This window comes from Cetorhinus maximus, chromosome 28, assembly GCF_964194155.1.
Source record: "Cetorhinus maximus chromosome 28, sCetMax3.hap1.1, whole genome shotgun sequence".
NCBI lineage: Eukaryota > Metazoa > Chordata > Chondrichthyes > Lamniformes > Cetorhinidae > Cetorhinus > Cetorhinus maximus.
Genome location: NC_135906.1, coordinates 13,313,979 through 13,331,098, shown reverse-complemented (window position 1 = coordinate 13,331,098; position 17,120 = coordinate 13,313,979). Strand labels below are relative to the sequence as shown.

The 17,120-nt window shown below is 48.3% G+C and overlaps 1 protein-coding gene across 1 annotated transcript in view; it reads right to left on the bottom strand.

Annotated features, from left to right (window-relative positions):
- Positions 1-6,752: 6,752 nt before the first annotated feature.
- LOC144668815 (adhesion G protein-coupled receptor E3-like) overlaps positions 6,753-17,120 on the bottom strand; it is a 55,621-nt gene continuing 45,253 nt past the window's right edge. The window contains exons 14-16 of the mRNA XM_078531189.1: positions 16,337-16,505; positions 10,171-10,275; positions 6,753-9,103 (exon numbers count right to left, since the gene is read on the bottom strand). Of these exons, the coding sequence (XP_078387315.1) occupies positions 9,071-9,103; positions 10,171-10,275; positions 16,337-16,505 (307 nt within the window). The 3' untranslated portion in view covers positions 6,753-9,070. The remainder of the gene's footprint in view (positions 9,104-10,170; positions 10,276-16,336; positions 16,506-17,120) is intronic.

Below are 17,120 nucleotides of genomic sequence, written 5' to 3'. Positions count from 1 at the left end.
TTCCCCCCCTCTCTTCAAGTGTGTTTCAATCTTCTAATTTCTTTTTTGAAGCCAGAAATGAATCTGCCCCACGGCCAATAATACAAGAAATAGGAGCAAGGATTAGACCACACGGTCCATTGAGCATGCTCCGCTGTTCAGTGTGACCATGGCTGGTCTTGGGCTTTCAAGTCCGTTTTCCCACCCACTCCCCATATTCCCTGAGAGACCGACGTCTGTCTATCCCAGCCTTAATTGTATTCATGGCACAGCATCCACCACCCTCTGAGGTAGAAAATTCCCAGAGATTCACAACCCTTTGAGTGAAGTAATTTCTCCCCATCTCAGTCCTAAGTGACCGGCCCCTTATCCCGAGACTGTGTCCCCATGTTTTAGATTCGCTGAGCTGTGCAAACAATCTCTGTGCTTGCTTAGCAAGCCCCTCAGAATCATGTATGCTTCAATGAGACCACCTCTCATTCTTCCAAATGCCAGAGGATATAGGCCCAATTTACTCAGCCTCTCATCATAGGAAAACCCCCCTCATGCCAGGGACCAATTTAGTGAACCTTTGCTGTACTGCCTCCAATGCAAGTATATTTCAGACATTGCCAGATCAGCAGTCTACCCCTCAAAACCAATGTAATGCATACCAGCCATTGCCTCACGACAGGCATGTTCTCTAAACATGTCACAAGACTCTGACCAACACACTTCCTTCTTTCTTGTGGGAGAAGGTTGCCCACAACTCCGAGCAGGAGGCTGCCAGTGGCGTAGGCCAAGCCTGGCCATCCTCTCGCCCCCCCCGCCCTCGGATTAAATGTGCTGGCCATAGCAAACCAGCAACGCTAGAGGAGATGTCGCACAGGGTCTTTCGCACTTTCTCCGCCCTTTCTCCTTCTTATTCACATATCACTTGACACACTCTGCATGGCGAACTGAAGGCTCTTTCATCACCCACCTCTGTCTCTCTGCTCTCCCTTTACGATGAAAGCTATGGAGAACCAGCCAGGGCTCAGCTGGCTCTTGCATCTTCGTCACAAAGTTTTTAATTCAAGTCCCCCCTCCCAGGCTCCATCACAAAAGTCAATGCTGACGCCTCAGTGCGGTACTGAGGGAGGTGCTTCCAATTTGGGTGAAATGTTAAGCAGTTCCATGGGTTTATGCCCCAGCATGAGCCGCCATCTTCAGAAGAACGTGAGAAAGATAAAAACAACTCAAAGAAAATAAGAAACACAACCTGTTTCTGGTATTCACAAACTGGGCCACACCTCAACCACAATCGTAAGTCATTCCAAGTTGATCACCACATTAACGAAGCCTTGTTCTTACCCACATAAAAAAAATAGATAACACCCCATTTAACCTCCAAGTTACTGTTTCTGCCCTCATCAACCTCATGCCTCACCTCAGACGCTTATCTTCCCACTCTGGCCTGGCGTCTTGCCTGTCCCTTCCTTCTGGATCCTCACGACTGTTCTTTCTTGGTCTCAAGTTTCCCTTCCGCTTCAGAACATGTCTCCTGGCATCAAATATATCTCGCCCCAACTAACCTTGGTGTTTTGTCAATGTGAGGTCAGTGCATTTGTACTGCATTCAGTCTGTGCATCAGAGCAAAATAAAAACCCTCTTCAAAAGTTACGAGCAACGCCCAAACAGCCTATTTTCACACGACTGTGTAAAGATAATGCTTTGCTGGTGTATGTGGCTATCTATGTACATCCAGTATTGCAAGATCTTGATCCTCAGCGAGTGCTTGCAAACTGTGGGTGGCAGTCTTATCTCTGAATCTGAAGATGTGAGTTGAAGATCCAGTCCAGAGTCTCGAGTGTGCAATCCAGTTTGACACCCCAGAGCTAGCCCCAAGGGAGTGCTTCACTGCCAGAGGTACTGCCTTTCAGATCACGGAATTACAGAGTTTTAACAGCACAGAAGGAGGCCATTCGGCCCATCGTGTCTGCACCAGCTCTCCAAATGAGCATTATGACCTAGTGCCATTGCCCTGCTGTTTCCCCGTACCCCTTGCACATTGTTTCTATTCAAATAATCATCTGATGTCCTCTTGAATGCCTCGATTGAACCTGCCTCCACCACACTTCCAGGTAGTGCATTCCAGACCCGAACCACTCGTTGTGTGAAAAAGTTTTTTTCTCACACCACATTTGCTTCTTTTGCAAATCACTTTAAACCTGTGCCCTCTCGTTCTTGATCCTTTTTACGAGCGGGAACAGCTTCTCCCTATTTACTCTGTCCAACCCCCTCATTATTTTGAACGTCCCAATGTACTGTGCCAGAGAAGAGCAGGGGAGTTCTTCCTTGCGTGCTGACCATTATCTGTCCTTCAACCTTTTGGTCTCGTTATCCAAGGAGGGATATACTTGCCATAGAGGGAATGCAACAGAGGTTCACCAGGTTAATCCCTGGGATGGTGGGATTGTCTTATGAGGATAGATTGAGGAGACTGGGTCTGTATTCCCTAGGGTTTCAAAGAATGAGAGGTGATCCCATTGAGACTTACAAATTTCTTACAGGGTGTTGACAGGGTGGATGTAGATAGGATGTTTCCCCAGGCTGGTGAGTCTAAACCCAAGGGGACATCATCTCAGGATAAGGGACAGGCCATTTAAGATGAGGAGGAATTTCTTCACTCAGAGGGTGGCGAATCTTTGTAATTCTTTACCCCAGAGGGCTGTCGAAGCTCAATCTTTGAGAATGTTCAAGACAGAAGAAGTCGATGGATTTCTGGAGACTAATGACATCAAGGGATATGGAGATAGTGCGGGAAAGTGGCATTGAGGTAGACAATCAGCCATGACCTAATTGAATGCTGGAGCAGGCTTGATGGGCTGAATGGCCTACTCCTTTTCCTATTATTGTTACAACCAACATCACTGAAACACATTATCTGATCATTATCTCATTGCTGTTTATGGGAGCTTGCTGTGCCACCTTTCCAAGGTTACAACAGTGACTTCACTTTGAAAGTGCTTCGTTGGCTGTAAAGCATTTTGAGACATCTTGAGGTTGTATAAACGCAACTCTTTATTTCTTTATGCACTTGCCCAGCGAGCTCAAATCGTGTTTGCAGTTACAACTGGGGAATCACATTTTAAAACTTTTCTTTCTGAAATTTGTAAAATGTAAACTGCACATCAAAAGTTTACAAGTGTTTTTAAAGACTGGTGTGCAAGTAACATAGACAGACAGACAGATAGATGGATAGATAGGTAAATAGATAGATAGATAAATAGATATATATACAGATAGGTAGCTATACAGACAGACAGATAGATAGATTGATTGATAGATAGATTTTTAAAAAATTCATTCACGGGATATGGACTTCGCTGGCTGTGCCAGCATTTATTGCCCATCCCGAGTTGCCCTTGAGAAGGTGGTGGTGAGCTGCCTTCTTGAACCGCTGCAGTCCATGTGGTGTAGGTACACCCACAGTGCTGTTAGGGAGGGAGTTCCAGGATTTTGACCCAGCGACAGTGAAAGAACGGCGATATATTTCCAAGTTAGGATGGTGAGTGACTTGGAGGAGATATATAGATAGATAGACAGGCAGATAGTTAGATAGATAGATAGATATACAGATAGGTAGACTGACAGATAGATAGATAGATAGACTGATAGATAAACACTTAGTAAATGGATAGCTAATAGATAATAGATACATAGATAGATAATAGAGATAGATAAATAGATTGTTAGATAATAGATAGATAGGCAGAGAGACATGGAATGTCTCGCAATAATCCTTTGATTACAGAATGTTCTAGATATTTCCAAACCTTCTCAGTCTAACAGGCTTATTGATCATTCCCAGATCCGGGAGTCAGCCCAAGGAGGGCTTACCACTGATTCTGATGTGCAGCTACATCCCTGGAAAGATGCAACATTTCCTGACTTTAAGTTTTAGGAATCCACACCCTGACGCTGGGGCCCGTGAATCCTTGAAACGACAAGGCACAACGATCAGGAAATGTCTCCCAGTCCCACTCACATCCCTGGGGCTCTGCTCCCAGAACAAGCTTTGCAATTGGTGTGAGTGAAACGCAGCTGACCAATGCAGTTGTGAACGCTCCAGGATGTTACCAGCTGGACAAGATGCTAACTGTGTCAGTCCAGGGGAGTTTGCTTAAAATTGCCCAAACAAAATCAGCAAGCACCCAATGTTACAGACTTCGCCTCAACTGATGTTGATCAACACACACACTACCCATCCCACCCGGACAACAAGGCTACCGACTGTCCCCCTGCTTATGTTGGTAAGGGTCTGGGTGGAGAGATTTCCACCGCGATTGCGAGTTTGGATCAAGCTTCTCTATAACTGGGGGTCGACACATAAAGAGATCAACCCCTGTCATTAGGGCCCCAATGGTTGGAGAAACTCCCCCTCTGCGGGTGGCCTGAAGGGGACAGTCCTTCTGTAGACATTTCCTCTCGCTGGTGAGCAGCTTGGATCTTGGACCAGAGCCCAATGAGCTGGGAGACAGCAGCAGATTTCATAATGTCACCACTTACAGAACCGCAAGATGCAATTTTAACCCAACATCACCACAGACCATCAGCCAAATCAGCAGGTCTGATGACGCTAAGGTGTTTAACAGAACAAGTAACCACCCAGGCCAACATGCACAGGGAAGGAGCCTCCAGCTAATGGATTTGATAAGTATCAGCTTCCTCGGTGAGCTGGGAATACGCAGCCTTCAAAGTAGCAAGAGAAACAAAGGGCCTTTCGCTTGGGTTAGAGTTCAGCCAGCTCTCGCTCCAAACATGGGGTTAAGACAAGGTGAATTTGGGATTAGTGGGCAGGGAATAATTTTGGATCAGGGCGTGCGGGTGATGTTTGTGCCGTGTCCTTCCTCATGTCCAACCGTTGGCAAGGGAGCAGTTAGCTCGGTGGGTTGAGAGGGCGGCCGTAGAATAACGTGAACAACATGGGGGTCAACCCCTGTCCTGGCTGAGGTGGTTCTTGGTCTTTGCCCCATAGCGATATCATGGCCCAAGCCACGATTAGCAACCCTTGGTGGACTGCAGCAAAGGGTGAAGGCGGAGAAACACCTTGTAGTGGCTATTCACCGCAGCTGCTCAGGTGGCTGGGATCTTCCTTGTCTCTGCGATCATGTGAAAGTGGCTGGTGGGGGCACCAGCTTTTACTCTCCCTTCACCATAACCACAAGCCTTCGGTTTGGCTGTTAGTCTGACCTTTAGATCGCTAACAGCTGAAACAAGGAATCTACCATTACAATCATTGGCAACTGCGCCTTCAGTAATTTAAACCCCCCCCTCCCTCCCAATCCAGGAACTTAGGCCTCCCCATCTTTGTTCCAACTCAGCAGTAGATGAACTCACTAGAGTGACGGAGATTGAGGGGCGACTTGATAGAAGTTTACAAAATTATGAGTGGCATGGACGGAGTATATAGTCAGAAGCTTTTTTCCCAGGGTGGAAGAGTCAATTACTCGGGGGCATAGATTTAAGGTGAGAGGAGAAAACTATAGAGGAGATGTGCAGGGCAAGTTTTTTTACCCAGAGGGTAGTGAGTGTCTGGAATTCGCTCCCAGAGGAGGTGGTGGAAGCAGGTACAATAGTGGTGTTTAAGAGGCAGCTTGACAAATACATGAAAAGGATGGGAATAGAGGGATACGGACCCCGGAAGTGCAAAATGTTTTAGTTGACGGGCAATATGATCGGCGCAGGTTTGGAGGGCCAAAGGGCCTGTTCCTGTGCTGTACTTTTCTTTGTTCTTTGAACCTGGGTAGTAATTGCTGGTCTGCTACTTTGGGAGGGGGTGGGGGGGGCACTCTGGTGCTACTACAACATACTATACATCGCCACTGCACATCTGAAGACGATTCAAGTGTTTTGTAGGGTGGAAAGTAGAGAGAAGCTATTTCCTCTAGTGGGGGGAGGGAGAGATCTGAACAAGGAGTCAGGGGCATTACACAATTAGAGCTGGGCTATTCAGGAAGCACTTCTTCACATAAAGCACAGTGGGAATCTGCACATTTTACTTATTTATTGCTTCATGGGGTGTGGGCGTCGGTGAGCAAGGCCAGCACTTGATGCCCGTCACTCATTGCCCTTGAACTGAATGGCTTGTTTGGCCATTTCAGAGGACGTTTTAAGAGTCAACCACATCGCTGTGGGCCTGGAGTCATGTGTAGGCCAGACCGGGTAAGGATGGCAGATTTCCCCCCCTAAAGGGTATTCATGAACCGGGTGGGTTTTTTTTACAACCATCGATGATAGTTTTACGGTCACCCCATTACTGAGACTCCAGGTTTACTCCAGTAGTGAGATTTGAACCCAAGCCCCTCAGAGCATGAGTCGGGGCCTCTAGACCACCAGGCCATGGCAGGACCAATTGAAAATTTCAAAACTGACAGTGATTGATTGATTTTTTTTTATTAGGCAAGGGTGATGAGGGTGACAGAACCAACACGGGAGATGGAGTTCAGGTGTAGCTCCGCAAGATCTAATTGAATGGCAGTACGGGCTCGAAGGGCTGAATGGCCTCCTCTGGACAAGGTCTGAAACCACAGCTCGTTCTTCAATCCCTCCTCTCGTCGAACCACAACTGCTCGTCTGTCTTCTGGCTCCATGTTTCGACCGAACCTTATCTAGATCAAAGCAAGATCATTCGCAAGAGGCGTACACAGCTCATTCTGCACCACATGTATTTTTCCGAGATGCCTACTTCAGATGCAACTCGATAATTCCGCTATTTTTAGCTCGTTTTCCACCCCCCCCCACCCCCCCCGCCGCGGTTTTGAGAAAAAGCAGCAGGAAGCAGAAATTCAAGTAACATAGAGAACTCAGCGCTGCAATAGCGATAGCCGCTCTGCAATAGACTGAGGGAGTGCTGCACTGTCGAAGGTTTTTTAAAAAAAATTCATCCATGGGATGTGGCTGGGCCAGCATTTATTGCCCATCCCTAGTTGCCCTTGAAATGCCACCACCCGCCTTTCAGCTGAGATGTTGTCTACCCTCTCAGGTGGATGTAAGAGAGCCCATCATGTTAGTTGAAGCAGGGCAGTGGAGTTTTTTTTTACTCACTAGCCTCGCCTGTGTTTGCCCCTCAGGCAACATCACTTTAAAATAAAAAAGGGGGAACAGCTTTTCAGGCCATTAACGCATTGCCGTTTCTGGGATCTTGCTGTGCGCAATATGGCTGCCACATCTCATAAAACAGCGGCGACACTCGAAAAGGTACTTCATTGGCTGTGAAGCACTTCGGGACACGCTGTACAAAGGCAGATCTGTTGGGCGTGTGCCTGTTTGCCCCTGGTGTGTTGCCCACATAACAGCAGCACTGCACATTACAACTAGGTCAAAAACAGGCTCCCTTTCCCCTCAAAGAAAGAGAAAGACTTGCACTCCCGTAGTGACCTTCAGAATCTGCCAAAACACTTCACATTGACGGAATTCTGAAGTCACCGTTGGAATGTATGAAACATTTGCGCACAGCAAGCACCCATAAGCAGCAATGTGATCATCAACAAATCATCTGATGTTGGCTGAGGGGTAAATGTTGGCCAGGGCACCAAGGATAACCACCCCCCACTTCCCCCCCCACCTTGCTCTTCATCAAAATAGAGCCATGGAATACTTCATCTCCATCCGGAGAAGACAGACAGGGCCTTGGTTTAATGTCACATCTGAGAGACAGTGCCTCTGGCAGTGCAGCACTCCCACAGCAGTGCACTGGGGATGTCAGCTTGGATTATGTATAGCAGGGAGTTGCATCAGGTGAAAATTATCCTGAACCACATGATCTCTAGTAGGTAAGCAACCGTGCATATGGCAATATGCATGTGCGTGTGCCATGTTCGTGTGTAGTTCTGTGTGTGTGTGTGTGTGTGTCTGTGTATGTGTGTGTGTACGTGTGTTTCTGTGTACATGCGTGCGCTTGTGTGTGTGTGGGTGTGTGCTCCTGTGTGTGTGTGTGCTCCTGTGTGTGTGTGTTTGTGTGTGTGTGTGTGTGCTCCTGTGTGTGTGTGTTTCTGTGTGTGTGCGTGCTCCTGTGTGTGTTTCTGTGTGTGTGTGCTTCTGTGTATATGTGTGTGGGTGTGTGAGTGTTTCTGTATGTTGTTGTGTATGTTTCTGTGTCTGTGCATGTGTGTTTCTGTGTGTGTGTGTCTGTGTGTGTGTGTGTCTGTGTGTGTGTGTCTGTGCATGTGTGTTTCTGTGTGTGTGTGTCTGTGTGTGTGTGTGTCTGTGTGTGTCTGTGTGTGTGTGTCTGTGTGTGTGTTTTTCTGTGTGTGTGTTTCTATGTGTCTGTGTGTGTGTGTCTGTGTGTGCACGCGTATCTATGTGCAGCTGCGTGTGGCATGTTCATGTGCAGTTGCGTGTGTGTGTGCGCATCCATGAGCAGCTGTGTGTGTAAACGTGTACGCTTTTGGGTGAGGGAGTTGCGGGTGCGGGAGTTGCGGGTGCGGGAGTTGCAGGTGCGGGTGTCCATTCATGCAATGCTTCTAGGCCGTCAAGCCTGGCTGAATCGCTCCTGGGCATGTCAATCTAAACAAAAATATCGCTCAAGCTGCAGTCCATTGGAATATCCCCTGCGTCTGAATGCAAAAGGAATGCGCCAAGTGCAAAAGGCAAAGAGCCCCAAATGTCCAGAGAGTAGGGTTGCCAACTCTGATTAAATGTATTCCTGGAGGTTTCATCACATGACTTGCCCCCATGCTCCAGGCCAACACATCCATCCTCGTGATGCACTGCCTCCCCATGCCAATTAGAAAGCAAAAAGACTCATTAACCAATTGGACGATGCTTGACTGTCAGCCAAACAGACCTTTTCCCTCCAGTTTCAATATTTTTATATCTGGTAAAGAGAAATGTTCAAAGAAAATGACAAAAAAAGTAATGTCCCGATGATTTGTCTCCAGGGTTGCAGACAGCTGTGTCCTGGAGATTGATCTTCAATTCCTGGAGACTCCAGGCCAATCCTGGAGGGTTGGCAACCCGAGCAGAGGGACAGATCTTGCCACACTTGGCATTGGTTGGCTGGTTTCTATACATTGTGGCTCCATCTTGTGGCAGTGAGAGAAATTGCAGGCTCATTGATCAGTCACTCTTACAGGTCTGACACTGATTGTTTTGCGTGTGCCTGAAGGGATTAAGCAACAAAAATCAGCAAATTAAAAGGTACAGTGAACCCCAAGTTACAAATGCATTCAAGTTGTCCTGAGCCTTTTACGGGAAATAATGCCCAGGATGCGCTGCAGCGACTCATCAAAGCTCCTTCAACAACATTTTCCAAACCTGTGACCTCGGCCATCTAGAAGGGCAAGGGCAGCAGATAGATGGGAACACCACCACCTGGAAGTTCCCCTCCAAGTCACTCACCATCCTGACTTGGAAATATATCGGCTGTTCCTTCACAGTCGCTGGGTCAAAATCCTGGAACTCCCTCCCTAACTGCACTGTGGGGTGTACCTACACCACATGGACTGCAGCGGCTCAAGAAGGCAGCTCACCACCACCTTCTCAAGGGCAACTAGGGATGGGCAATAAATGCTGGCCCAACCAGCGAAGTCCATATCCCGTGAATTAATTTTAAAAAAATCTATCAATCAATTTCTCTGTCTGTCTCTCTGTATAGCTACCTATCTGTATATCTATCTATTTATCTGTCTGTCTGTCTGTCTGTCTGTCTGCCTGCCTATTTATCTAACTGACTGTCTGTCTATCTGTCTGTCTATTTGTCTGACTGTCTGCTTGCCTGCCTGTCTCTATGTTTGTCCATCTGTCTGTCTGTATATCTATCTGTCTGTCTGTCTATCAATCTATCTATTATCTATGGATCTGTCTGTCTGTCTGTCTGTCTGTCTGTCTGTCTGTCAATCTATCTATCTATCTATCTAACTATCTATCTAACTATCTATCTGTCTGCAGCAGCTCAAGAAGGTAGCTCACCACCACCTTCTCAAGGGCAACTAGGGATGGGCAATAACTTCTAGTCCAGCCAGTGACCCTTATGAATGAATTAATGAAATGAAAAAGGAGCTTATCCCTAACTAATCCTTGATCAAAATAAACTGGCATTATATGTGAGGCAAATCCCCTTCAATAAGTCTGACAGATAGGAAGCCATCGGCTTTGGACACTTCTCCAATCACACATTGACCATTAATTTGCTTTAGTATAATGCACGGTGGCTGGAGAGGACCTTACCTGGGATGAACAGGTGCGCTGTGTGGATACAGCAAAGGTGCTGTATTTTGAGATATTCATTGCAACACTAAATCTTGTGAACCATCTGCGGTATTGATCTCGTATCTGTCACACACAACAGGAAAGAAACAGCGTATATTGTCAGAAGCACTTAAAAACACACACAGACAGTGCTGGGACACTCAGTCCTGGTACACACAGTCAGTGCTGGGACACTCAGTCCTGGTACACACAGTCAGTGCTGGGACACTCAGTCCTGTTAAACACACAGTCAGTGCTGTGACACTCAGTCCTGTTATACACACACAGTAGGTGCTGGGACACTCAGTCCTGTTACACACACACAGTCAGTGCTGGGACACTCAGTCCTGTTATACACACAGTCAGAGCTGGGACACTCAGTCCTGTTATACACACACAGTCAGTGCTGGGACACTCAGTCCTGTTATACACACAGTCAGTGATGGGACACTCAGTCCTGTTACACACACACAGTCAGTGCTGGGACACTCAGTCCTGTTATACACATACTGTCAGTGCTGGGACACTCAGTCCTGTTATACACACACAGTCAGTGCTGGGACACTCAGTCCTGTTACACACACACAGTCAGTGCTGGGACACTCAGTCCTGTTACACACACACACAGTCAGTGTTGGGACACTCAGTCCTGTTATATACACACAGTCAGTGCTGGGACACTCAGTCCTGTTACACACACACAGTCAGTGCTGGGACAATCAGTCCTGTTACACACACACAGTCAGTGCTGGGACACTCAGTCCTGTTATACACACACAGTCAGTGCTGGGACACTCAGTCCTGTTACACACACATTCATTGCTGGGATACTCAGTCCTGTTATACACACACAGTCAGTGCTGGGATACTCAGTCCTGTTACACACACATTCATTGCTGGGATACTCAGTCCTTTTACACACACACAGTCAGTGCTGGGACACTCAGTCCTGTTATACACTCACAGTCAGTGCGGGGACACTCAGTCCTGTTACAAACACACAGTCAGTGCTGGGACACTCAGTCCTGTTATACACACACAGTCAGTGCTGGGACACTCAGTCATGTTATACACACACAGTCAGTGCTGTGACACTCAGTCCTGTTACACACACATTCATTGCTGGGACACTCAGTCCTGTTATACACGCACAGACAGTGCTGGGACACTCAGTCCTGTTACACACACACAGTCAGTGCTGGGACACTCAGTCCTGTTACACACACACAGTCAGTGCGGGGACACTCAGTCCTGTTACAAACACACAGTCAGTGCTGGGACACTCAGTCCTGTTATACACACACAGTCAGTGCTGGGACACTCAGTCATGTTATACACACACAGTCAGTGCTGTGACACTCAGTCCTGTTACACACACATTCATTGCTGGGACACTCAGTCCTGTTATACACGCACAGACAGTGCTGGGACACTCAGTCCTGTTACACACACACAGTCAGTGCTGGGACACTCAGTCCTGTTACACACACACAGTCAGTGCTGGGACACTCAGTCCTGTTATACACACACAGTCAGTGCTGGGACACTCAGTCCTGTTACACACACAGTCAGTGCTGGGACACTCAGTCCTGTTACACACACACAGTCCGTGCTGGGACACTCAGTCCTGTTACACACACACAGTCAGTGCTGGGACACTCAGTCCTGTTATACACACACAGTCAGTGCAGGGACACTCAGTCCTGTTACATACACACAGTCAGTGCTGGGACACTCAGTCCAGTTACACACACAGTCAGTGCTGGGAAACTCAGTCCTGTTACACACACACAGTCAGTGCTGGGACACTCAGTCCTGTTATACACACACAGTCAGTGCTGGGACACTCAATCCTGTTACAAACACACAGTCAGTGCTGGGACACACAGTCCTGTTATACACACACAGTCAGTGCTGGGACACTCAGTACTGTTACACACACACAGTCAGTGCTGGGACACTCAGTCCTGTTATACACGCACAGTCAGTGCTGGGACACTCAGTCCTGTTACACACACACAGTCAGTGCTGGGACACTCAGTCCTGTTACACACACACACAGTCAGTGTTGGGACACTCAGTCCTGTTATATACACACAGTCAGTGCTGGGACACTCAGTCCTGTTACACACACACAGTCAGTGCTGGGACACTCAGTCCTGTTACACACACACAGTCAGTGCTGGGACACTCAGTCCTGTTATACACACACAGTCAGTGCTGGGACACTCAGTCCTGTTACACACACATTCATTGCTGGGATACTCAGTCCTGTTATACACACACAGTCAGTGCCGGGATACTCAGTCCTGTTACACACACATTCATTGCTGGGATACTCAGTCCTTTTACACACACACAGTCAGTGCTGGGACACTCAGTCCTGTTATACACACACACAGTCAGTGCTGTGACACTCAGTCCTGTTATACACACACAGTCAGTGCTGGGACACTCAGTCCTGTTACACACACATTCATTGCTGGGATACTCAGTCCTGTTATACACACACAGTCAGTGCCGGGATACTCAGTCCTGTTACACACACATTCATTGCTGGGATACTCAGTCCTTTTACACACACACAGTCAGTGCTGGGACACTCAGTCCTGTTATACACACACACAGTCAGTGCTGTGACACTCAGTCCTGTTATACACACACAGTCAGTGCTGGGACACTCAGTCCTGTTACACACACATTCATTGCTGGGATACTCAGTCCTGTTACAGACACACAGTCAGTGCTGGCACACTCAGTCCTGTTATACACACACACAGTCAGTGCTGGGACACTCAGTCCTGTTATACACTCACAGTCAGTGCTGGGACACTCAGTCCTGTTACACACACACAGTCAGTGCTGGGACACTCAGTCCTGTTATACACACACAGTCAGTGCTGGGACACTCAGTCCTGTTATACACACACAGTCAGTGCTGTGACACTCAGTCCTGTTACACACACATTCATTGCTGGGACACTCAGTCCTGTTATACACGCACAGACAGTGCTGGGACACTCAGTCCTGTTACACACACACAGTCAGTGCTGGGACACTCAGTCCTGTTACACACACACAGTCCATGCTGGGACACTCAGTCCTGTTATACACACACAGTCAGTGCTGGGACACTCAGTCCTGTTATACACACACAGTCAGTGCAGGGACACTCAGTCCTGTTACACACACACAGTCAGTGCTGGGACACTCAGTCCAGTTACACACACAGTCAGTGCTGGGAAACTCAGTCCTGTTACACACACACAGTCAGTGCTGGGACACTCAGTCCTGTTATACACACACAGTCAGTGCTGGGACACTCAGTCCTGTTACACACACACAGTCAGTGCTGGGACACTCAATCCTGTTACAAACACACAGTCAGTGCTGGGACACTCAGTCCTGTTATACACACACTGTCAGTGCTGGGACACTCAGTCCTGTTACACACACACAGTCAGTGCTGGGACACTCAGTCCTGTTATACACTCACAGTCAGTGCTGGGACACTCAGTCCTGTTACACACACACAGTCAGTGCTGGGACACTCAGTCCTGTTATACACGCAAAGTCAGTGCTGGGACACTCAGTCCTGTTACACACACACAGTCAGTGCTGGGACACTCAGTCCTGTTACACACACACAGTCAGTGCTGGGACACTCAGTCCTGTTATACACGCACAGTCAGTGCTGGGACACTCAGTCCTGTTACACACACACAGTCAGTGCTGGGACACTCAGTCCTGTTACACACACACAGTCAGTGCTGGGACACTCAGTCCTGTTATACACACACAGTCAGTGCTGGGACACTCAGTCCTGTTACACACACATTCATTGCTGGGATACTCAGTCCTGTTATACACACACAGTCAGTGCTGGGATACTCAGTCCTGTTACACACACATTCATTGCTGGGATACTCAGTCCTTTTACACACACACAGTCAGTGCTGGGACACTCAGTCCTGTTATACACACACACAGTCAGTGCTGTGACACTCAGTCCTGTTATACACACACAGTCAGTGCTGGGACACTCAGTCCTGTTACACACACATTCATTGCTGGGATACTCAGTCCTGTTACACACACACAGTCAGTGCTGGGACACTCAGTCCTGTTATACACACACACAGTCAGTGCTGGGACACTCAGTCCTGTTATACACTCACAGTCAGTGCTGGGACACTCAGTCCTGTTACACACACACAGTCAGTGCTGGGACACTCAGTCCTGTTATACACACACAGTCAGTGCTGGGACACTCAGTCCTGTTATACAGACACAGTCAGTGCTGTGACACTCAGTCCTGTTACACATACATTCATTGCTGGGACACTCAGTCCTGTTATACACGCACAGACAGTGCTGGGACACTCAGTCCTGTTACACACACACAGTCAGTGCTGGGACACTCAGTCCTGTTACACACACACAGTCAGTGCTGGGACACTCAGTCCTGTTATACACACACATTCATTGCTGGGACACTCAGTCCTGTTATACACGCACAGACAGTGCTGGGACACTCAGTCCTGTTACACACACACAGTCAGTGCTGGGACACTCAGTCCTGTTATACACACACAGTCAGTGCTGGGACACTCAGTCCTGTTATACACACACAGTCAGTGCTGGGACACTCAGTCCTGTTATACACACACAGTCAGTGCTGGGACACTCAGTCCTGTTATACACACACAGTCAGTGCTGGGACACTCAGTCCTGTTACACACACACAGTCAGTGCTGGGACACTCAGTCCTGTTATACACACACAGTCAGTGCTGGGACACTCAGTCCTGTTATACACACAGTCAGTGCTGTGACACTCAGTCCTGTTACACACACAGTCAGTGCTGGGACACACAGTCCTGTTATACACACACATTCAGTGCTGGGACACTCAGTCCTGTTACACACACATTCAGTGCTGGGACACTCAGTCCTGTTATACACACACAGTCAGTTCCGGGTCACTCAGTCCTGTTATACACACACAGTCAGTGCTGGGACACTCAGTCCTGTTACACACACACAGTCAGTGCTGGGACACTCAGTCCTGTTACACACACACAGTCAGTGCTGGGACACTCAGTCCTGTTACACACACACAGTCAGTGCTGGGACACTCAGTCCTGTTACACACACACAGTCAGTGCTGGGACACTCAGTCCTGTTATACACACACAGTCAGTGCTGGGACACTCAGTCCTGTTACACACACACAGTCAGTGCTGGGACACTCAGTCCTGTTACACACACACAGTCAGTGCTGGGACACTCAGTCCTGTTATACACTCACAGTCAGTTCTGGGACACTCAGTCCTGTTATACACACACAGTCAGTGCTGGGACACTCAGTCCTGTTACACACACAGTCAGTGCTGGGACAGTCAGTCCTGTTATACACACACAGTCAGTGCTGGGACAGTCAGTCCTGTTATACACACACAGTCAGTGCTGGGACACTCAGTCCTGTTATACACACAGTCAGTGCTGGGACACTCAGTCCTGTTACACACACAGTCAGTGCTGGGACACTCAGTCCTGTTACACACACAGTCAGTGCTGGGACACTCAGTCCTGTTACACACACACAGTCAGTGCTGGGACACTCAGTCCTGTTACACACACAGTCAGTGCTGGGACAGTCAGTCCTGTTATACACACACAGTCAGTGCTGGGACACTCAGTCCTGTTATACACACACAGTCAGTGCTGGGACAGTCAGTCCTGTTATACACACACAGTCAGTGCTGGGACAGTCAGTCCTGTTACACACACACAGTCAGTGCTGGGACACTCAGTCCTGTTACACACATACAGTCAGTGCTGGGACACTCAGTCCTGTTATACACACACAGTCAGTGCTGGGACACTCAGTCCTGTTACACACACACAGTCAGTGCTGGGACACTCAGTCCTGTTACACACACAGTCAGTGCTGGGACAGTCAGTCCTGTTATACACACACAGTCAGTGCTGGGACACTCAGTCCTGTTATACACACACAGTCAGTGCTGGGACAGTCAGTCCTGTTATACACACAGTCAGTGCTGGGACAGTCAGTCCTGTTACACACAGAAATATTAGCTTTTGTAATTGTATTATTACACCTCTGGAGCAATGAGCTTTACCTGCTTGTTGTTGACACAGTGAAGGAGGAAAATGAACATTCCCTGGAAGCTGTTAATGATGGTGAAGATATAAGCAAGAGCCACTGTCCGTTGCTGATAATGGAACACCCCCAATATCCATGTACTGCCCAGCAAAACCAACTGAGCAAAGGCAGTAACGATGAACATTCTGGGAATGCAACGAGGAAAGAGAATCAAACACAAAACTGGTGAGTAACAGCTGACAGACAGCAGCATGGAGACACTGGGTGATGATTGTCTTGTGAGAGAATAGCAGAACGGTGGAGAGAGAGTGTAACCGGGAAAGTATGGAGCAATGAAATTTGGATGTGAAACAGCTAGTGTGTGTGTGACGGTGGGGAGTTGGATGGGGTACAGTGTGTGTGTGAGAGGGTGGGGAGTTGGATGGGGTACAGTGTGTTTGAGAGGGTGGGGATTTGGATGGGGTACAGTGTGTGTGAGAGGGTGGGGAGTTGGATGGGGTACAGTGTGTGTGTGAGAGGGTGGGGAGTTGGATGGGGTACAGTGTGTGTGTGAGGGTGGGGAGTTGGATGGGGTACAGTGTGTGAGAGAGAGGGTGGGGAGTTGGATGGGGTACAGTGTGTGTGTGAGAGGGTGGGGAGTTGGATGGGGTACAGTGTGTGTGTGAGAGGGTGGGGAGTTGGATGGTGTACAGTGTGTGTGTGAGAGGGTGGGGAGTTGGATGGTGTACAGTGTGTGTGTGAGAGGGTGGGGAGTTGGATGGGGTACAGTGTGTGTGTGAGAGGGTGGGGAGTTGGATGGG